General features: G+C 36.4%; 2 protein-coding genes across 2 annotated transcripts; both read left to right on the forward strand.

Annotated features, from left to right (window-relative positions):
- Positions 1–3,253: 3,253 nt before the first annotated feature.
- LOC149242991 (uncharacterized) lies at positions 3,254–7,025 on the forward strand. Its single transcript, XM_089371091.1, has 3 exons — positions 3,254–4,250; positions 4,717–4,770; positions 5,684–7,025. Exons 1-3 carry the CDS (start codon positions 3,254–3,256, stop codon positions 6,931–6,933), a joined length of 2,301 nt encoding a protein of 766 aa, XP_089227217.1. The 3' UTR covers positions 6,934–7,025.
- On the forward strand, positions 7,013–7,970 carry LOC149242992 (uncharacterized). The gene has a single exon (XM_089371092.1). The coding sequence runs from the start codon at positions 7,013–7,015 to the stop codon at positions 7,658–7,660; it is 648 nt and encodes a 215-aa protein (XP_089227218.1). The 3' UTR covers positions 7,661–7,970.
- Positions 7,971–24,406: the final 16,436 nt, after the last annotated feature.

Below are 24,406 nucleotides of genomic sequence, written 5' to 3' on the forward strand. Positions count from 1 at the left end.
ATTTCGTCGATTGGCATGCAATTCTTATTAATGGGGCTCCATATAATTTTTTCATTGCTTCCCATGACCTTTGTTGAGGGTATTCTTTATCCCCTCTACTATTTTTACTAGTCATTGATGGTTTGAGCAAGACAATTTCTAAGGCACTCACATTGGGTTTATTCTGTGGTTTTTCGATTACTTGCAATATATCAATCACTCAACTTATATTTGTGGATGATGTACTACTTATGGGAGTGATATCTATTCTGGAATGGACCTATTTGCATTAGATTTGTATCCTCATTTGGTGAGGCATCAAGTCTTTTCATGAATACAATAAAATCAACATTAATTGTTGCCTCCTGAGATGACCCATCTGTCATGCATATTTCTAACATCTTTGGGATAATGTTGCACCATTAGACAAAGGTTTCAAGTATTTCTGTTTTTCTTAAAGCCTAATAAAAATGGAATTAAGGATTGAAATTGATTAATGGAAAAATATCAAGCGAAGGGTGTCTCTGTGGTCATATAAATGACTTACTTTGGGGGGTTGGCCGACTCTTGTTCAATCAGTCCTACAAAGTATTTATGTATACTGCATGCACCTCTACCTTTTTCCAAATTCTATTATCAACAAGATCAATTCAATTATTTCTAATTTTATCGAGGTAGGTTCAAGGGGTCCACCAAAATTTCGTCTTGCTCACTTGGAAAGCATCTCCAAAAGGGAGGAGGATGGAGGTTGAGGTATTTTAAATATTGAATATTTTGGTTGGGCTTTATTGATAAAGAACCTTTAGCATGCTCTCAATGGTTATGGTATTTGGCAGAGTATTATAGTTGCAAAATATTTAAAAATATTGTCTCTGTGGGCATTGATTCAGATTGGGGCCGTGGTTTAAAAAATGCCCTCATGCATTTGGTCTAGTATGATTAAAATAAAAAATTGACTGATTGGAAATCTTAAATGGTATGTTGGGGCTAGAAATAAGGTGGAAATAGGCTTAAATCCCATTAGGGTATTTGAGGGGGACCACATTCTGCTGGTACATCTCATTCAAAATATACACAACATGGGGATATATTATTTAAATTAGAGCTTTCTGTATCCTAGTTCGCCCTATTCATATCCTTCATGGTGCAACTCTAAACAACTTGGTCTATATGGTGTGTTGGTTGTGCAATGGGATTCTTACATACAAAACTTATACATGGATGGCTTAACATTAAAAGACAAAGAGGGAAACCTGCATATGGGATGATTGTACTAAAAATGGGCAGATTTATGCACACAAGACCTATTACCACATCACTTTTGTTCTACAGAAGAGTGTCTCCTCGAGGTTTATTAGAAAAATCTGGAAATGGAACTATCTATTAAAACTCAAGTGTTTTGGTTGGATATTATGGTGGAATAAGATTCTGATGTGGCAAAATTTATGCAAACATCATTTCTATGGACCAGGGATGTGTGTTTTGTGCGCCTCTGCTAGTGAAGATGTGGCTCATCTTTTTTTACAATGCCCACTTGCAATTTCTACCTGGTTGGGTGTAGTGAATATTCTAATGTTGAAGCCAACTTGGGACACTGTTTCCATTGATGTTTGCGTGCAAAATTGGCTCATGGAATACAAAGAGTGGTGTTCCCTTCCTTTATTCTTTTTTGAGGATTCTGGCTCTAGAGGAATGCCCATATTTTCCAGGGATCTAGTTGGGATATTAGCAATGTTGTTATTCCATTGTTGCATACTTCAATGAGTATGCCTCAATGGCTAATCAGAAGCACACGAGATGTATTCACCTCATTAACATATGGGACAGATTCCTTGTTGGCTTTTTTGATGGGGCAACCAACAGTGGGAACTGTGGGTGTGGGGTATATATTATTATCAATCCAGAACTTTGTTTTCATTTTATGTGAAATTGCGGTCAGGGTACAAACATTTGTGCATGGGTCATTTCTCTTTGGGGAGTATTATTTTGCGCAAAATGGCTCTCCATTGACAATTTGGTGGTATTCAGAGATTCAAAGGTGGCCATAAATTGGTTTCAGGGTCGTACAACTTTTGAACACCACAAGCTTATAAACTGGTTGTAGAGTATCAAAGAGATTCAGGGGGAATTCCTGGATTTGTCTTTCTCCCACATATATCTGAGTAGAACAGTGTTGTCGATGAGCTATCCAAAAAAGGTCTACATCAACATCCGGGGAGTATATTCTACACTGTTTTTTTCAAGGACGAGACGAGGGACTTATGGTATATATTCATGAATTAGGCAATGTCACGTGAACTTTAAGTATGTGTTTGCTAATTTCCTGTTATGTTTTTTGTATGACTAAAACACATTTTTTGGAACATGGCCATAAAATGTGGTAATGTGAAATATTTAAGCAAGAGGCACTCTAGCCCAGTATGGTAGAGATGTTGTAATGTAATATTTAACATTTTGACTAAGTCAAATTATATAAAAATTAATTAATTAAATTAAATTAAAAGATTAATGTAATGTAAACTAAACATTTTAACTTGGTAAAAATAAAAATAACCCATAAAAATAATAATAAAAATAAAAGTGAAAATAAAAATAAAAATGATTATAATAATAGAAATAAAAATAAAAATGACCTATGATATTGAGAATTAATGGTATTTACCTATGGTATTCATGTGAAATATAGCCTATTTAAAAGGGGAAATTAACCCATCCTAGATCCATCTTAAATCCGGATCTACCAAACCCCAAATATCCAATCTCTTGAGATCCAAACATCTTTTACAGTGAAAAGAAATTTGATCCCTCTAAACCCTTAGTAGATCCATATCTAAGTTGGTTTTATGATCTACAACTCACATAAATAAAACCTTCAAAAAATTAGAGTTTCAATCTCATTCCTCATTATGGTTTGAAGGAGTTGTTGTCTCACACACATTTCTGCTCACACAACATGGCCGCCACTACAACGAGGAACACAGTGGTCTCCCTCTGCAACAATAACACCTCCATTCATCATCTTTCCTTCCGCACTTTGAGTGCCATTGCAGACACGCGCATTAAAACACTCTGTCACACCAACAAACTTCAAGAGACACTGGATACCTTGAAGCACTTGCTTTCACCTAAATCAAAATCCACCCCCACTCTCATCACCTGCAGTCTCTTGTTAAGTAGCCTGCTTCGACGGAATCAACATGAATCTGCATTGTCTGTTTATAGGCTTATGATAACTTTGAACATTATCATCAATTGTCACTGTCAAACAGGTAGAATGGATTATGCGTTCAAAGTGTTTGAAGGAATGGAAGCACATGGGTATGTTCCAAATGTCGTAACCTTCAATACCCTCATCAAAGGGCTTTGCAGGAAGTTCAGAGTGGAGGACGCTATCAAGGTTTTCAACCAAATGAAACCCAAACAACAAAAGCCTAGTCATGTTACATATAATACCCTAATAGATGGGCTCTGCAAGGCCGGGAAATCCCACGAGGCATTCGGGTTGTTAGCTGTTATGCTGCAAAATGGCCATGAGCCTGACACATTCACATTTAACAGGCTCATGGATCGGCTATGCAAAGAAAGTAAGCTCCAAGAAGTCAACAAACTACTGTATCTGATGATAAAAGAGGGGTGTAATCCGAATGTTATTACATACAATATACCTATTGATGGTTTATGTAAACAACATAAGTTGGATGAGGCAAGGAAGCTCTTCTCTGAAACGTCCAAGAAAAACATATCCCCTGATGTGGTCACATACAATGCACTTATCGATGGTTTATGTATGGAAAGGCAATGGCAAGAGGCCACCAGAGTGCTTCATGAGATGCTAAACAAAGGGTGCAATCCAGATGTTATCACATACAACACTGTTATTGATGGTCTTGGCAAAGAAGACAAGCTTCAGGAAGCTCTCAGGTTATTAGATGTTATGGTGAAAATAAGCATTCCACCTGATCAAATAACATACAGTACACTTATAAATGGATTTTGCAGAGCGAGTAATCCGGAGAAGGCAGGGGAACTTCTTCGTGAGATGCCAGAGAAAGGCTGCAGGCCTAACTTAGTTACGTATCGTACATTAATACACTGGCTTTGCAAGCATAATAGGACCAACGAAGCTCAACAGATCTTCTATGAGATGCAACGCCAAGGTCAGAGCCCTGATGTTGTCACATACACCGCATTGATGAATGGACTCTGCAAAGTGGGTAATCTGAAGGAGGCAATAAAATTATACAAACAGATGAAAGATAGAGGTCCGTCTTGTCCCTGATATGATTGCACATGCCACTATAATGGATGCACAATGAGCATCCATGAGTTAGTGGACAGTCCCCACCCACCTCCCACTGGGCCAGTAAATTTTGTGGATTTTTTTTTTCAGTGTTATTCAGTGGTTTCATGTTAGGAGAGAGATGGGTCTGATCCTCTCGGACCCATTAGCCCCTGGATCTTCTCTGTCAGGGCATTCCATACATTGTATCTTTTATGTTCCTGCATTGTACCTTTTATATTCATCCATTGTATTGTTTTTACAGAAGACCGTTTGGTTTTTCCACATTTTATGGACATCATTGTACTCAACAGTCTCTTTGACCTACTTTGTGGTCATTAGTTGGACATAAATATAATTATCTTATCTTATGCAAGGACTGCACACTCGAAAAATCCCAATAGAATATTTCATGACATCTTCAAAAAAGTTTGATATTGGTGCTGTGACATATTCAGCCACAAATAACAGCGTCTGTGACGATATTGCTGAAATGCCCCTGGCAAGATTTAGTAATAGGGAGTAAATTGCAATTGATGAAGTGCAGTGGTAATTTTGGTAATTATATTCTAAGCAGGCAATCTAAAACAGGCTTGGTGGCTGTGTTGATGGAATCATCAAATTTCTAGAAAAGTGCACTATGTGTTAAATAAAAACACATCTAATTTAGTGCTTAGTGAGTGATACATCTTTATTAAATGGACTAGTTGTTCAGTCTGAAATGGGTTTGGCCTAGCAGTTGGTGTGTACTTGCAATGGGTGTAGTGCCCCAGGTAAATAACATTGACAGTGCTCACATATATAACCTAGAATTGGTTTGCTAAAATGGTTAGTGAGTTGTCATTTGACATTGATAAAGTGGACCTTGCAAATAATAACAGCGGTGAGTTGCAGATTCATCTGATATGCTGTTAGTGATGGCAAGGTTGTTAAGGCTTTCAAATACTATACAATGTATCTGCCTTTGCCGCAGTTTACATTAGCTGAATGGTCTGTCTGAAATGGTCTTGAGGATTTGTTTTATTGATTTTAGTGTTAGCATTTGCTTTCAATAGTCACAATTTCTAATTTAGGTAAAATAGATGAACTTACTGTAATAGCACCTACTAGTATAGAACTTACCAGCGTTGATATAAATACTATGAAGCTCTGTTATGGGTGTGAATTGATGGAGGGTCTACTCATGGTTTTCTCTAGTGGTTGAGTTGCTAATGCCGAATTGCTTATGGGAACTTTAAAGGTACAATTAAACAGTCCTTCACGGAACGGTGCCTATTTGTTTTTGGGTGTTCCACCGTACATTCCCGCTCATCGTGCAGCGGCTGACTCCTTTCCAATTTCTCCACAGTCGATTTAATTTTAATTTACAATTTCTTTTTCCAATATAATTTTTGTTTTACCCATTTGTTTTATTCCTCGATACAGAAAATTTCAATTTTCTTTCCACACAGGCATGTCCCCTGCTCTCAACTCACAGAAAAAGGCTGCTGTCACACAAACACATTTCTATTCTCTCAGATTTTTGGGTTCTCTGCTCGCTCAACATGGGGACCACTAGCACGAGGAACGCAATGCTCTCCCTCTGCAACAACATCTCCATTCATCGACTTTCCTTCCGCACTTTGAGCGCCTCTGCAGACACGCGCATTAAGACACTCTGTCGCACCAACAGACTTCAAGAGGCACTGGACACCTTCAAGCACCTGCTTTCACCTAAATCTACATCCATCCCCTCTCTAATCACCTGCAATGTCTTGTTAAGTAGCCTACTTCGACTGAATCAACATGAGTCAGTGTTCTCTGTTTACAAACTTATGATTGAAGGCGACATTATTCCAGATCTCATAACTTTGAACATTATCATCAATTGTCATTGTGAAACAGGTAAAATGGATTATGCATTGAAAGTGTTTGAAGGAATGGGAGAACATGGGTATGTTGCAGATGTTGTAACCTTCAATACCCTCATCAAAGGGCTTTGCAGGAAATTCAGAATCGAGGAATCTGTCAAGCTTTTCAACCAAATGATTATCAAACGACAAGTTCCTGATATTTTTACTTATAATACCCTAATATGCGGGCTCTGCAAGACCGGTAAATCCCACGAAGCGTTCGGGTTGTTAGCTGTTATGCTGCAAAAGGGCCATGAGCCTGACACATCCACATTTAACTCGTTCATGGATCGGCTATGCAAAGAAAGTAAGCTCCAAGAAGTCAAGAAACTATTGTATCTGATGATAAAAGAGGGTTGTAATCCCAATGTTATTACATACAGTATACTTATTAATGGTTTATGTAAAGAAGGCAAGTTGGATGAGGCGTGGGAGCTCTTCTATGAAATGTCTGAGAGAAACATATGCCCTGATGCTGTCACATGCAATGTGCTTATTGATGGTTTATGTAAGGAAGACAAGTTGGACGAGGCGATGAAGTTCTTCTCTGAAATGTCAGGGAGGAACATATGCCCCAATATTATTACATACAGTATACTTATTAATGGTTTATGTAAAGAAGGCAAGTTGGATGAGGCGCGGGAGCTCTTCTATGAAATGTCTGAGAGAAACATATGCCCTGATGTTGTAACATACAGTGTGCTTATTGATGGTTTATGTAAGGAAGGCAAGTTGGATAAGGCAAGGAAGCTCTTCTCTGAAAGAGAGAAACATATGCCATGATGTTGTAACATACAATGTGCTTATTGATAGTTTATGTAATAAAGGCAAGTTGGATGAGGCAAAGAAGCTTTTCTATAAAATGTTTAGCAGAAACATTTGCCCTAACCTTGTCACATACAATGCACTTATCAATGGTTTATGTAAGGAAAGGAAATGGCAGGAGGTCACCAGAGTGCTTCATGAGATGCTAAACAAAGGGTGCAATCCAGATGTTATCACATACAACACTGTTATTGATGGTCTTGGCAAAGAAGGAAAGCTTCAGGAAGCTCTCGGGTTATTAGATGTTATGGTGAAAATAGGCAATCCACCTAATGAAATCACATACAGTACACTTATAAATGGATTTTGCAGAGTGGGTAATCTGGAGAAGGCAGGGGAACTTCTTCGAGAGATGCCAGAGAAAGGCTGCAAGCCTGACCTAGTTACGTATCATACATTAATACATTGGCTTTGCAAGCATAATAGGACAGACGAAGCTCAACAGATCTTCTATGAGATGCAACGCCAAGGTCAGAGCCCTGATGTTGTCACATACACCGCATTGATCAATGGACTCTGCAAAGTGGGTAATCTGAAGGAGGCAATAAAATTATTCAAACAGATGAAAGATAGCGGTCTTGTCCCTAATATGATTGCACATGCCACCATCATGGATGCACTATGCAAGGACTGCACACCCGAAAAAGCCAATGGAATATTTCATGACAACTTCAAAAAAGTTTGATATTGGTGCTGTGACATATTCAGCCACAAATAACAGCCTCTGTGATGATATTGCTGAAATGCACCTAGCAAGATTTAGTAATTTGGAGTAAATTGCAATTTATGAAGTGCAGGGGTAACTTTGGTAATTATAGGCTAGGCAGGCAATCTGAAACAGGTTTGGTGGCTGTGTTGATGAAATCATCCAAGTGAAATTTCCAGAAAGTTGCACTATGTGTTAAATATGAAAACACATCTGATTTAGTGTTTAGTCACGTGGGTGACACATCTTTATTAGATGCACTAGTTGTTCAGTCTGGAAATGGGTTTCGCCTACCAGTTGGTGTGTACTTGCAACGGGTGTAGTGCCCCAGGTAAATAACAATGGCAGTGCTCACATATATAATCTAGAATTGGTTTGCTAAAATGGTTTGTGAGTTGTCATTTCACATTGATAAAGTGGACCTTGCAAATAATAACAACGGTGAGTTACAAATTCATCTGATATGCTGTTAGTGATGGCAAAGTTGTTAAGGCTTTCAAATACTATACAATGTATCTGACTTTGCTGCAGTTTACATTAGCTGAATGGTCTGTCTGAAGTGCTCTTGAGCAATTGTTTTATGGAAATTAATGTTAGTATTTGCTTGCAATAGTCACAATTTCTAATTTAGGTAAAATAGATGGACTTACTGTAATAGCACCTACTAGTATAGAACTTACCAGCGTTGAGATAAATACTATGAAGCACTGTTATGGGTGTGAATTGATGTAGGGTTTACTCATGGTTTGCTCTAGTGGTTATTGAGTTGCTATTGCTGAATTGCTTATGGGAAGTTTAAAACTTTAAGGTACAATAAAACAGTCGATTAAATTAGCTGTCAACTGCATTCCGTAATTTTGTACCATGTGACAAACTTTAACAGTCTGCAGTGATCCTTTCATATTGGTGCTAGAGGTTGTTTGAGAATTTGACAACTTTTCATGATGTCATATAATTAGTTTATCCAGACTCGCTATAATAGGACATAAGACCATACGTGCAGTGACCTGGCAACATGGCATCTGGTTGTCTTAAAACTTAACATGGGAACTTGCCTCACTGGGATTGATGTTATCACATTGAACGTCGTCTGACTGTATGAACACTATGTATTTCAGAGGCTATGTGGTAAATTAATCTACAACAACAGCATGAGATCAGACCTTATCCAGAGAGGTCTGCTGAATCTTACTGTATGCAGACTGTACTTTGTGGCTGTGGCATGAGCTGTTGGTTTAACCATCCTCTAATTTAGAAACTCTCTGCTTCTTCTGCTATATTCCTAAATTTTTTGGACTAGGGTCACTTCCTAATCAGTTGCTTGCACATATGAAGCTCGAATGGCAGTACCTAATGCTTAAACGGAAACCACACATTGGATCTACTTCTCACAGGCTGTTAAGATCAATTAGTTTAAGTTCCTCTGCATGGCTTAATTGAAGTGCTACGTCTAAGCTTCCATTCTGACTAGAATACTGAAATTTGCTGTTGTCAGTAGTTGTAAATGTGTCATGCTGTTAATAATAGTCTCTGCTGGAAGTGAGAACTGTGGAATTCATCTATTGCATATTGCACCAGAGTTATGATTTGCAATCCCAAGTTATTGCCTTTTCAGCCCTCAGTGGTGTGGCTCGGGGAACTTTGGCTCCAATAGCTTAGGGATCTCAGAAATAGTGTAACTTTATTTATTTATAATATTATCTGGGACAAAAATATGAAATTTTGTGTTTGTTTAATGTGAAATGTCAGGCTGCAGTATCGCATCTGCTAGAACTAAAGGTAAGCGTCCTTCAAGAATAAGGCGACATGAACGACAGGAAGATCTGTTGTGTGGAAAATATTTTATAGTCAAAATAATTGTTTGAACAACATAAAAGACCCTATATTTTCTATCAGATTTTGGTTGTTTCTATCATATTTTGGTATCTACACTTACATGCCATGGTTAAAGAATTTTTTTGATAAAGTTACAATGAGTTTCATCCAGTCTTACCTACACAAGTTGGGGAATTCGACCATTATAAAGAGCTTTATAATGCCCGTCAAATTCATGGCAACTCCGGTTACAACTCTCAGCAAGAAATTACCTGTTGATTAGTCAATCAATGCCCTGGATAAGGCACCTCAATCACATTTAAATCTGTAGACTCTGTCAACTTTGCAAAAAAGTAAAAGGCCACTTTTGTTCTTGAAGTGGAACACCATGAATCTATACCTACATTTTCAACACCAGAAGCTGTTGACTACCTTCTGATGTAGAAGATTGTTCTGGACAATTTCCTCCAGCAGATTCAATTGTTAAGTCTAAAGATACTCTAATTTAAGTGTCCCATGAAATTGTCAAATTTGCAACCTGGTTAATGCTATGATCCACACAGAGATTCAGAATGAGAGAAAGCCAGAGAGGAGAGGATAGTACAATGTTATGGGCCACGAATGCAACATAAAATGACACAAATCAGGAATTGCACCAACAAATAAAATAATGCAACATAAAATGACACAAATCAGGAATTGCACCAGCAAAAATAATAATGCAATTCTGGTGGATATATTCCAAAATTGAGCAAAAAGCATTAATTGTTCAGTCCAACATCAAGCCAGGTTGATGATATAAAATTATGTAGCAAGATAAGAAGTAAAAGTTCTAGTTTCACCTCCGAATTATGTCTCAAAGAGGAGCTTGATCAAACATTTAAAAATATTTGACATGTAAAAAACTCCAATGTGAGCTATCCATTTTAAATGTACGCTATTTTCTTTATTTGGATCCTTACAAATGAAAAAATTTCCTTGGCTATCATTAATTGGAAATAGGATTTAATATATTCAATTTTCTGATTTTTTTAGTAAAATCTTTCATGCAATAGCCTATTATCATCAATGTTGGATTAATAATATTTCAATAAAACTCCAAAAATATTTTAATAATATTTTTGGCAAATGAGTTTGTGCATAATGTTATATTTTCCTATCTTATACATTGATCTACCTTCCGTCATCAATGCCCTATATTATTGCACTAAATAAATTCTGTGATAGCGTTTCTTTCACAAACGAGTTTGTGCATAATGCAATCTTTTCATATTCTATACTTAAATGAGCATAACATCTGCAAACATAAAAATGCTTTTTTGATAAATTAGACTATCAAGGTAGGTTTTAAAAACTTAGGCAACTCTTTGTTGATAGATATCATATATGAAAGCATGCACTTACATGTAAAATTAAAAGGGAAATTGTGATGAAGTAGCTATCTCAACAAGAATGTAGACGCTTTAAAAACAAGTGCACCCATATTGAATGAGGACTAGTCACATCAACGATGAATTACTAGAAGGTGAACTTGACAGCAAATAACTTTCTCAATAATTATTAGAAAGTGAACTGTACAACAAATAACTTTCTCAAGGCTTTTTTGTAAACACTATTTTTCTAATTTGCTATAAGATGCCTGCAAATGTACTTATTGGAGTAGGGATTGCACGTGGTTATTATTAGAATTCATTTTTTGTGGTCACAATTGTGTTCAAAATCCAACTTAAATTTCTTGTAGACAAAATATGACAACAAGAATTAATTAAAAATCTAGTAGTGTTTACCTCACATATAAAACTAAATATTTGTTTGACTTTACTAACAAGTTTGGGAAGGATATATTTATGCCATAGTATTATTGGTTTCTCTTATGTGGCTGAGGTTGGATGGCCTTTTATGATATGTACAAAGTGACGATTAGATAATTGATACATGCATAGAAGGTTGTGTGTGAATCCTCCTACGAACAAAGAGAATCAATACACACATGAAATTTTTGGGGAACAATCTATGACATCCTCACCCCAACCAAATTAAAACAATTCCAACTTATACAATCCTCATACCATCTTCTTTTCCTAACCAATTGATCACTCACTATAATATTGGTACATGTTTTATTAAGGCAAATTAATGAATATATGTTTACAATGTAACAATTAAACAAAAAGGGCTTTAAAAGCATGGTTGAATACACTAAAATTCTCTATTTGGACCAAGGGTAAATTGTTAAGAGGATGAAATTAGCATTTGCTTTCTAACCTGTTGGAAACTTTACTAGGAAAATTCAAAGTGCTAAAGTTTATATAACATGACTTTTAGAGAGCTATAAGAAAATGACATGTCTTGAGAATCCCATAAAAGTTGATACCAATTAATTTAATTTCTGTATTTTCATATTATGGCTCTAGCATGTCAAGGGCAATTACCTTGATTGGTGGAGGTAGATATTTGAGTCTGACAACCCAAGTTCAAATCCTCAATTAGATATGCAACAAATAGTTGTTGCATTGTTTGTAAATCAACAAAGTTTACCCTAAAAACATTCCTCAAAATGAGGGGAAGTGCCCATGTTTCCTTCAAATGGGTATTTTGAATATATACAAAATTTTATGGCTGAGTATCGTTTAGTTTTTTAAAAGAAAAGAACAATTTGGAATTTGTACTTCTTGATATTCTAACATATAAGAATGGTTAATTTTTCATAAATCATAGGAATATTGCAACAATTTAGGAAGAGGTTGTATTCGAAGTTCATGTTTTTTTCATTATGTTGAGAGGTGAATGAACTTGTATACTTTCAATAAGTATTATTAAAAATCTATTTATTGTTTTGATTTATTTTAAATTACAAATTATTATTGATTAAGCATGTAACGATTGTAGAAATTCCTTGTAGATTCAAATTGTAGATTTTAATATGCTAAAACGATTGACTTGAATCTACTCTACTCATTAGCGGAAACAAAAATTGATCGATGAAATCATGAAGCAGAAAAAGAAGAATTTCAATCATACATAACACAATAATTTTTTGGGGAAATCCTCAGCTAAAACCGCTGCTATATGTATATTTCATTAACCAGAAGATCTGAGAAGAAAATACAATGTTTGTTCAACCCGAACAATCTTTGCACAAGTGCAATCTATCTCACTGCTTCACAAACTAGCTCAAGCCAATACTTAGCCATATTTGTTCCCTGCCAAGCCCCTACTTCCTTGCGCTATTCCCTTGGGAATTAGACCATATTTAATTTGGAAATTCCTCACTAATAACTACGCAATCCATCCATAGGCCTTCCTCTGATTGCATGCATCACCGGTTTAATTTAGATGATTTTACAACTGATAGTACATTGTTCCTGAACTCTAATCTCATCTAGGTCTTCCTCTAAACTAACATGCATGAGTTATTTTTGAGTGAATTATCAGTTATCTAATTGATCACTGCATGTGAATTAAATCCATTTTAATTCACTTGACCACTCACTAGTTCCTCTAACAATTAGAATTAATTTAATTGAATTTAACTCAGTTAAACTGAATTAAATAATTACAACTTAATAATAACTCAACCTGGGCCCTGAAATTTAGGGGTCACTCTACATGACTCTAGATAGACTTCAAACTTGAATTTACTGAGCCAAATAAGTCAACTTAACTTAGTTAATTATTACAAGTTGCCATGAGAATAAAATTACAATTTAATTCCTAATTTAATTCAAGGACAAATTAAATTAGGATTTTCTTGTTGCTATTTTTAACACTCCCTCTCAACAAGAAAGGGATTATTTTCTACCCCGATCCCGCCTTTCTGAAACTCGAATTTGCATCTTGACAATGCCTTTGTCAAAATATCTGCATTCTACTCCTCTGTAGGAATGTATTCTAGCAACATGATTCTCCTTTGCACACAATCTCGTAGATGGTGATATCGGATGTCAATATGCTTGGACCGATCATGAAAAACTGGATTCTCATAGAGTTTGATACAACTCTGATTGTCACAATAAATCACTATTGGATCCATCTGCTGACCAAACAACCCAACAAGGATCTTCCTCATCCAGATAGCCTCACAAGTTGCTTGACTAGCAGCCATGTACTCTGATTTTGTTGAATTGAGTGCAACTGATCTCTGCTTCCTGCTGTACCAAGAAATTACCACTGACCCAATACTGAAGATTCCCACTGTTGTGTTCTTCCTGTCGGATGGACTCCCTACCCAATCTGCATCTGTGAATCCTTGAAGCTTCACTCCCTCTGTCCGTTTGTACCAAAGACCAAATTGAGTGGTTCCTCTGAGGTATCTCAACACATGTTTAACTACCTTCCAATACAGTTTGGTTGGCTTAACCATGGCTTGAATAAGCTAGTTAACTGCAAAACACATGTTTGGTCATGTGTTCACCAAATACATAAGTGAACCCACAAGTTGTCTATAAATAATAGCCTCCGCTACTTCACCTGAAGTAGCATCCTCCTTCCTCCAGTTACCAGCTAGAGGAGTCTCCATGGGTTTGTTTCTCTCCATGTGGAACTTCTTTAGTATCTCGTTGGCATACTTGCCTTGAGAGACAAACAATTCCTCATCTCCTTGCCATACTTCCATACCAAGAAAGTAATGCATCAACCCCAAGTCCTTTATCTTGAACTCTCTTACAAGTTCCTCTTTACAAGATTTGATCAACTTCTCATCACCTGTCAGAATCAAATCATCAATATATAATTACTATTATCAACAATTTACGTTCAACCACAATATGGTAAAGGTTAGACCACTTTTGGTGAAGCCCAACATGGTGAAATAACCATCAATCCTAGTGTACCAAGCACATGGTGCTTGTTTCAGTCCATACAATTCTCGCTTGAGTCTGCACACATGCGACTCTCTGTTGAAGGTCTCAAATCCTTCTGACTGCTAAAAAATACACCTCTTCCTCAATCATGCCATTGAGGAATGATGTATTTACATCCATTTGATGTATCTTCCATCCCATCTGTGCTGACAGTGCTAGAATAGATCTGATTGATGAGTACCTTGCTACAGGAGCAAAGGTATCATCATAATCAATTTCCTCCACCTTAGAGAACCCTCTGGCCACAAATCCAGCCTTGTGCTTCTCCACACTCCCATCTGTTGCTTACTTTACCTTGTAAAGCCATCTGGAACTCACCACTGACTTGTCTGATCGTCTTGGGACCACCTCCCAATCATTGTTTCCAATAATGGAGTCATACTCCTCAACCATGGCATCAACCCACATTGGTTGCTATATTGCTTCTGCGAATGAGGATGGCTCAATCTCTACACTCTTTCTCATCAGAGCCATGTAGCCAGTGTACCTCTCTGGTGACCTCCTTTGCATGTGTTGTGATGTGGGTACTCCCACATTCTATTTATCATCATGCAATAATATGTCAACCTCTCTGGTGCACTTTCTCGCATCTATGGAAGTCTCTACATGAGTGGGTGTTTCCACTCTCTGCTCCTCTATATGTGGCTGCTCCACATCATCTTGAGGTTCCTCCTTTGGAGTTAAAAGCTCCTAATTTCATGTAATTGAAGCTCCTAATTTTCATGTAATTGAAGCTCCCTCTCAAGGGAACATCTCATGGAATTCTCTTCATCGAAGTTCACATCTCTACGAACCACTATCATCCTGTTGGATGGTAGGTACACCCGATAGTTGTAAGGTGTATCAATGAACCCCAAAAATATGCCCAACTCAGTTGTTGGATCTATATTTTTCCATGCATCCTTGGTAACATGACAGTAGACTGATGAAGCGAAGATCCTGAAGTGTGCCACATCTAGTTTCTTACCTGAAAAAGCTTCTTCTGTTGTACTCATCCCAAGAATTCATGAGGGATTTTGTTCTGCAAATAAACAACTGTTGCATGCTTCAACCTACAAATGCAACAATAGGCTATGATCATGTAACATCACTCGTGCCGCTCCCACAATACTTATGTTCTTCCTTTCATCCATCCCATTTTGTTGTGGGTTATGAGCTGCTATCAACTCTCATTGAATGCCTTCTGATGCACAAAAGTTCTTAAATTCATTCGACACATATTCTCCACCGTTATCGCTTCTGAGAGCTTTAAATTTCCTTCCAGTGTCTTTCTCGACAAGTGCTTTAAATTCACAAAATTTAGTAAACGCCCGATCTTTCTTCTATATGAAAAAAATCCAACACTTACAAGTAAAATCATCAACAAATATTACATAATACTTGTGCTTAGCCGTGGATGCCGTTGAGAACGGTCCACACACATCTGAGTGAACTCGATCAAGAATTGCTTACACTTGACTATCTTTGTCATGAAAGGAAGCTTTGGTGTACTTCCCTAATGTACACCCTTTGCATGTGTCTCTCTGTTCTAGTGTACCCTTGGGAAGTCCTGTAGAAATTTGTTGCATGATCTTCAAGGCTCCGTGGTGCAATTGACCAAATCTTCTATGCCACAACTCACCGATGTCTCAACTCTGCACCTTCTCTGCTTTAGTGCTCAAAGCAACGCAATCTTCTACCTCTAAATTGTAGAGGTTCTTCACTCAAACCCCGATCCTCTTCACCTGTCTCGTGGCTATGTTACGAAGTAAAGCCTTTCCCTTGCTAAATATCACATCATAGCCATGATCCTCCAACATGGCAACAAAAACCAAGTTCTTCTTCAAACCTGGAACATACATGACATCTCTCAATATGTGGGGAGAACCAGACTCCCTCTGAAAGGTAACAATACCGATGTTGGTCGCGCTATACCTCCCATCATCTCCCATCTCGATGTGCATCTAGAGGTCCTTCTCCTCCAAGTTACTGAAGAGCTCTTTATTATTGGACTTATGGAATGAGGCTCCACTATCTAGGTACCACACACTACCCATCACTGATGACACCATGCAAGCGATGCGAGTGAAATCCAATTCAAATTGTGAAGCAAGAGCTTCACCTGCCACTCCTCCTAAGGGATTCTTACCGACCTTCTTGTGTGGACACTTTATATCATAGTGTCCCAGCTCCTGACAGTGAAAACATTTAATTTTTGACACGTCCTTCTTCTTACTACCTTGACTAGAATCTGATTTGGAATGGGATGACTTCCTCTTCCCTTTCTTTGCCATTCTAGCTAAGGCACAATTCTCCTCATCATCATTCTTGGATGAGGATCCATCTCTAGTGTTCTGTCGAATCTCTTCTTGTACCAAGTCAGACCACAATCGCTCCCACTCTGGTAGCTTCTCCCTCCCATTAACTAAGTCCTAGTAGTTGTGCCAACTCTTGGGAAGTCCTAGAATTGTTAGGCTCACCAGATCGTCTTCTGCAATAGTAAACTTGATACTTCCAAGCTCATCCCGACATTGGGTGAACTTGGTTAAGTACTTCGGAATTGAGTCGCCCTTCTCCATCTTGATCTTTTTGAGTTTGTCCTTCAGTTCCAGCTTCCTGTGGTCACTTCTATTTTGAAACAAGCCCGTCAATTCCTTCCACATTGCAAATGGAGTTTCCTTATCATGGAGATTCGAGACAATATGATCTCAAATTCCTTCTAGGATAATCCTTCTCGCCTTTGCCACACACTTTATCCATTCTTCCAGACCTTTAGCATCAGATGTTAGAGGCTTCGGGATATTATGATCTATGAATTCCTTCAGTCTGTTGTCTTCCAACACTACCTCCATCCTGTCCTTCCAAGCTATGTAATTCGAGCTACCCTCAAGGGCATACTTAAGTCTCAAATCATAGAACGACATCTTGCTGAATCTGAAGTATGAAACTACAAATTCGATTTCACTTGCACAACAAACTTGTATTATCCTCTTCTATAGTGATTTAAGCTCTGATACCATGTAGAAATTCCTTGTAGATTCAAACTGCAAATTGTAATATGCTAAAAAAATTGACTTGAATCTACTCTACTCATCAGTAGAAACAAAAATTAATCGATGAAATCATGAAGCAGAAAAGGAAGAATTTCAATCACACATAACACAATAATTTTCCGGGGAAAGCCTCAACTAAAAATCTCTGCTATATGTATATTACATTAACTAGAAAGCTGAGAAGAAAATACAATGCTTGTTCAACCCGAACAATCTTTGCACAAGTGAAATCTATCTCACTGCTTCACAAACTAGCTCAAGCCAATACTTAGCCATATTTGTTGCCTTCCAATCCCCTACTTCCTTGCGCTATTCCCTTTGGAATTAGACCATATTTAATTGGGAAAGTCCTCACTAATAACTACACAATCCATCCATAGGCCTTCCTCTGATTGCATGCATCACCGATTTAATTTAGATGATTTTACAACTGATAGTACACTGTCCCTGAACTCTAATCTCAACGGGGTCTTCCTCTGAACTGACATGCATGAGTTATTTTTGAGTGAATTATCAGTTATCTAATTGATCACTGCATGTGAATTAAATCCAATTTAATTCACTTGACCACACACTAGTTCCTCCAACAATTAGAACTAGTTTAACTAAATTTAACTTAGTTAAACCGAATTAAATAATTACAACTCAATAATAACTCAACCTGGGCCCCTAAAATTTAGGGATCACTCTACATGACTCTAGTTACTTCCAACTCAAATTTATCGAGACAACTAAGTCAAATTAACTTAGTTAATTGTTACAGGTTGCTATGAGAGTAGAATTACAATTTAATTCCTAATTTAATTCAAGGACAAATTAAATTAGGTTTTTCTTGTTGCTATCTTTAACAATGATTTTTATTTTTATTTTTTATTTTTTTATTTTTTTATTATTTTTTATAATTAATCTTCCTTGAAGCACAATTGAAGTGATAACTTAATGCTTCTTTGGATATGTAATTTGTAGTGACAATGCGACTGTCTTTGCACTCTTGTGCAAGTGTATGACATCCTCAATAAACCTTAGTCATATGAAGAAAGTATATGTTTTTTATTCCCATAAAAAAATCATCATAAATGTTATCATGATTGATATCATATAACGTCACTATGGTATTTGGAAGCCATGGAATTGTTTGTTCATTTATGTTGTTTTCATGAATAAAGTTTGTTTGTTTGTGAGAAAGAAATTATTGGTTCCAAGAGGAAGAAGTGGAGAAATGGAGTATTAATGTGGAACAAAATCCCCAATTAAGAAAATGAGTCATATGACTGAGTATCCATGATGTAAAATGATGGAAACCACATGCTATTGGTTCCCAAGGTGTCTTCCACACAAACTAAGGTTAATTACTATTTTACATTTTAAGATACCTTTGTCACAAACGTTTTTTCAATGATGCTATTTTTCCTTCTTAAATGTATCCATCATAAGGAAATTTAAATTTGGGATTAAAATGCTATAACACAAGGATACATGTGCATATTTGATTGAATACATGAGAGGTTATTGGTATTTAATGTTGCATTTTGTGATTATGTATCTTGATGTTATGTATCCTTCGATATTTTATCCATTCTTCATGTTTTTTTTTATACAAACAACTTGCTTTTTAAAGATATTTTTTGAAGAAATTAAATTGGCATCGGTATATTAATCTCAAAATAATTAATATTTTTTATTTATTCATTTTGTTGCAAGGAAAGGTTATAATTGAGCCTCTGGAAAATAACATTGTAGGATTTGTGGATAGTTTGTAATTTATTTTTTTGTAAATCCGGGATGAAAAGGTTTTATTTTAATGATGGAAATTATTAATTTAATACTCATAGTTGTGATTTTGAAAATACTTTTTATTTAAAGTTTGTATGATTTTGATGAAATTTCAATTCATTGCGAAATTTAAGAATACTTAAATAACTATGCATGGACATAAATATAAAATAATATAAATAATAAAAATATGTGAGCTTAAACAAAAGGGAACTTTCACCTCATATTTACATCAGGGTTTTCATTTATAATATTATATATCATTTTTACTCATACATTTATATATTATTTATTTATCTTAAATGGATATATTTATAATCTAAATATTTTGGATGTCTAATTGGTGAACCAAATTCGGCTGTCACATTTGATATGGGAGCTTTGTTTCTGATTTAGTCTTTGGCCATATATGTAACATACCTAGTCCATAATGCTTGAGTAAGGAAATGAGATATCAAATTTTTTCTTTCTTTTAATCGCTTTAAATCCCACTTCTAAGGTGTCCATCATCTTCTACTTGTCAAGAGCTTTCGATTGGTAAATTTTATCTCGTTCTAAGTCTGAGACACTAAGATCAGCATGTCCATACATCTAACACGTGGAAAATCTAACAGTCCTACCTTTCTACCCCTGTTTTCATATATGTGATCATAATCGTAACTGTAAGAGCCCTATCCTAGGGTCTTCTAACCGATCTATTTCTCTAGAATTTAGATGCAATAAGACGCAATAATTTACTTTCTCACAAGACTTTTAAACGAAGAACATTTTACCATGTACATCCTAATCCTTATAACTTATAGCGAACATTTCATTTTAATAAATTTACATAAGAAATCTATAGAGGAATACCTGTACCGGTGGCTGGTGGAGATGCCCTTGAGCTGCTGCTCTTGTTGAACGCTTCTCTTGACTAACCCAACTAGATTTACCTCCCAGCGAACTAGGAAATAATTTCTAGCCCAAGAAACCTCCACAGGTTCCCTAGCCCTCCGAGCCCAAGTCCAACTAGATGTAGTGTGTGTGTCCAAGATGAATGATCCAGACCAAGATGAACAATATTTCTCTACTCTCAACAACCCAAGAAACCTCCACAAGTTCCTAAGGTCTCCAAAATCACAATAAATTCTAAAATCACAACCAACCCCAACATCATGAGCAAGACCCCACATCCCCCCTTTTCTCTCTTCCCTCTTCCCTTTTTATACCCTCCCTCTCTTCTCCATCTCACCCAACTCTCATTAATGTCATTAACTTATCATCCATCCTTACAGTTGACTTATCTTCTCCAAGTAAAACTCGGAGTACATTTGGAAATGTGACATGAATATAAAATTGAGAAATTAATGGGAAAGGACCATGTCTTCTCCCAAGTAAATCTAAAAGTACATTTGGGAATGTGAGATGAATATATATATTGATAATTAAATGGAGAGGACTATGTCTTCTCCCAAGTAAATGTGAGGGTACATTGGGGAATGTGAGATGTAATTAAATGGAGAGGACCATGTCTTCTCCCTAGTAAATGTGATGGTACATTTGGGAATGTGAAATGAATATATATATATATATATATATATATATATATATATATATATTGATAATTAAATGGAGAGGACTATGTCTTCTCCCAAGTAAATGTAAGGGTACATTGAGGAATGTGAGATGTAATTAAATGGAAAGGACCATGTCTTCTCCCTAGTAAATGTGAGGGTACATTGGGGAATGTGAGATGAATATATATATTGATAATGAGTTGGAGAGGACCATGTCTTCTCCCTAGTAAATGTGAGGGTACATTGGGGAATGTGAGATGAATATATATATTATTTGAAATAATGGAAGGAGACCATATCCTACCTAAGATTCAATTTGAGAAGGTAAGTGGGGAATTTGAATAATAGAAATCGTGAATTTTATATTAGACCAATATTTCTCAATATTTTTAGATAATGTAAACATTAATAAAATTTGCAGGATAAGATTTAAGTGGGCCATTACATACACCCCTCCTTCAGAAAACTTCGTCCTGAAGTTAGAATGAAAAGATATAAGGAGTTTGAAAGCATAACAAATAAGAGAGAGTTATAGCAATAAAATTTGATAAGTCAAACAATGACATTACTTCCCATCAAGAGTGTCCAACTGATCTATATCCTCCTATCCATCCTGACCTACTTCCGTTCCCACCCTATCCGTCCTTTGCTTCTTTATCAGTGGCAAAGGCCATACTAACCACTAATAAAACCGACATGGTGGAAGCGTAGAATACATCGACCTAACTTCCCCAGCAGTGAACTGGAAATCGTCATCACATGTCTAGGGGAGCGTGTCCACCATTGCCCTCCCACGATTCCAGGTTTCAGAGGATACATGGTGGGAAATGCCTCCACCCCTCCTTCAAAACTAGGGTCAACGCCCTAACATGGACCACACTACAAAGCTGGTTGGGCTTGTCATCGAATAATCTAGTCAGGTAGTCTTGCCACCTGTCATTTGCATTTTACTCATGTCATAAGAGTACATATCAAGTAGATACCAAATGTAATAGAACAATGTACATTGTACCTTTCCTCATTGGTCGTCTCGACCTTCCCCAATGGAATAGTAGATCTTGGTTAGCATACGGTTCTTTCCAATATGTAGTTTAGTTCTCATCCATGCATATATATAACCACAAAATAGATATAAATACATGATCTTAAACATCATGTTTATTAAGTCTAATATCCACGTGTCAATTTTTTTGTTGTTGTTCATATTGGAACTAAATCTTACATTAGTTAAATCATAATTTCACTAAGTCATTGATTAGATAAATCATATCTACTTAAGCCCTATATGATGCAACAATAACTCTGACAAGTCATGCACTAGATAAATTGTAACCAAGTAAGTCATACATTTGGTCATACATCCAACATTTCCATCATCAATACCAAATCCATCAGTTGATTTTCACGTGTCCAACCAAATGTATACAATTTTCATAAATAACAACATGGAATTGCAAAATGGAACCTTAACATAGGCAACTATCTATGTCAAAATGGCATCATAAACACTCATGTGACATCCTTGTGGAACCCCTCGATAACAATTAGACTTGAAACGGATTCAACTGTCCATCATGGAAAATAGCATTTGAACCCGGATATGCTATAAGGTAGTAAGCAACAAATTAGTGTACTATCAATTCCACTAGAAGGTGCTAGTATAAGTTTCATGCATATAATTTCTTTAATACCTTAGTGAATATAAAAGTCCCACTCTTCCAATTTGTTGGTTTTTTCATCTTCCAAACCAATTAATTAATCTTGCAAATAAAAGACTCCAAACTTCAGAGACTGTCTCTGGCATGATTTTCATACTTTATTTTTTGTAAATTGAGAGAAGTGTCCTCTAAATGTCAAAGGTTCAAATTTATTATATTTTTAATCATTGTTTACTAGTACTAAAACAATTTCATGATATATACTGCAGCTCACAATATGACCAGACAGATGAGAAAAAAATAAACGAATGGAAGAATTGCCTTTGCCCTGCTGCTATTAGTATTTCCCTCCTAAATGGCACCACATTTCTAAATATTCTTACTCCTTTCATAAGTGGCCAGTATCCACAAAAGTTGTGAAGAAAGTTGAGGGTCCTTTTATTCCAAACTAGAGACACATTATTTCTCACGACATTTTTATTCAACACTAGAATAAGGGTAAAAGTGTATCCTAATATTTTCACTGGTCTTTTATTGATTAAATAAGCTTCCATTCTAAAATCCCAAATTCTCTACAAATTGATCTTCTCATTTAATTTAAGATCATCAAAAACAACTATCACAGTAAGCCTTACACAAGTCCATAGTATTCAATCTATGTTTTCACTAGAGAATTCTACCCCACTAGACCATCTTTGTCAGGCCTACATCTGTTATGCACCATGCAATAATTGTTGGCATCCTCTTTTCCTCAACCTTAGGTTACATCATGTCAGCCCATTTTTCTTTGGATTGTTTTCTTGATAGTTTTATTGTTTTTCCTTGTTCCCTGTACCATTTTTTTTTTTGAAAATTCCTTTATTATTTTCTAGGTTCCTTTGTCTTCACAAAAAAAGTAAAAAAAAAAAATAGACTACACAACAAAGCACACTTAGCAACAAAACTAGGGCTAACATCAAAGTAAAGGTACTCTGTAGACCAGATTCCAGTTTGAGAATATGCAGTTTGTATGTGCATACAATGTCAAATTATCTTAATTCAACTTAAGAAGGCAGCTCCAACCTGAATACCCAGTAAACAGATAAGTAAACTAGTGAAAGTTCTGGCCAGTCAAAACTGTACAGAATATTTCAAAAGATAATAATTTATACAGGGCAAGGCAATTACAAATAGTTCCAGTCCATTACTGGCAGGTGTCCCTTGCAGGTTGAGCGGTAGCGACTGTTGATTCGTCTCCCTGCTCAAACGTCTAACTCTGAGAAGGCCAATTGTCTGGTGCTCACCAAGCCACTGCTATAGGGATCAGTCATCAGACTTCAGGTGTCAACTAGAGCCATGTCAAGTACCTACTGCAGAGCTACATTGGGTCAAACCTAACACAAAATGGCTCTCACATTCAAGTTCCTACGACCACTCTAAGAATCCACCCCCTAGGTTATTTTTGTTATGTCTCTATCTGAAACGCTTCATGCAATAATTTGGTTGGCATCCTCTTTTCCTCAGTGTTAGGTGACATGTGTTAGCACTTCTTTTGTGGGTTGTTTCTTCTTCTGTCTTGGAATTTTTCCTTGGTGCCTGTACCTCTTCATTTTTAACTAATTTCTTGATTACTTTCTAGATTTCTTTGTCTTAATAAACAAACAACATGACAAAGCATAATTAGTGACAAGACTAGGCTTAATATGTATGGATTAGAAGCAACCATTACATTGAATCTCACCATGCTAGATTGATGCATTCTAGCGAAAATCGATTTTTGGAGAAGTTCAATTCAATTAAGAACACCTTAACCAATTAACCATGCCTTTAAAAAAAAACTACCAAATGGTAAGGATAGTACTAGATCACTTAGGGAAAACTCTTGGCATGTTTTGGGCTTCGTAGTAACTCAAACCACTCTATACTATATCCCTATGTTTTAAGTAGAGGGTATTTAAATGAAACATGCTAGTCAACGGAAGTCATTAGCATTACAACCATAAACTAAATTTCTATAATTAGGTCTTTGTTGTGACTTCCTCACTATATT

The sequence above is a fragment of the Pinus tabuliformis genome, chromosome 8 (genome assembly GCF_031772625.1).
Source record: "Pinus tabuliformis cultivar Carrire ecotype Pingquan chromosome 8, CPIR1, whole genome shotgun sequence".
Lineage (NCBI taxonomy): Eukaryota > Viridiplantae > Streptophyta > Pinopsida > Pinales > Pinaceae > Pinus > Pinus tabuliformis.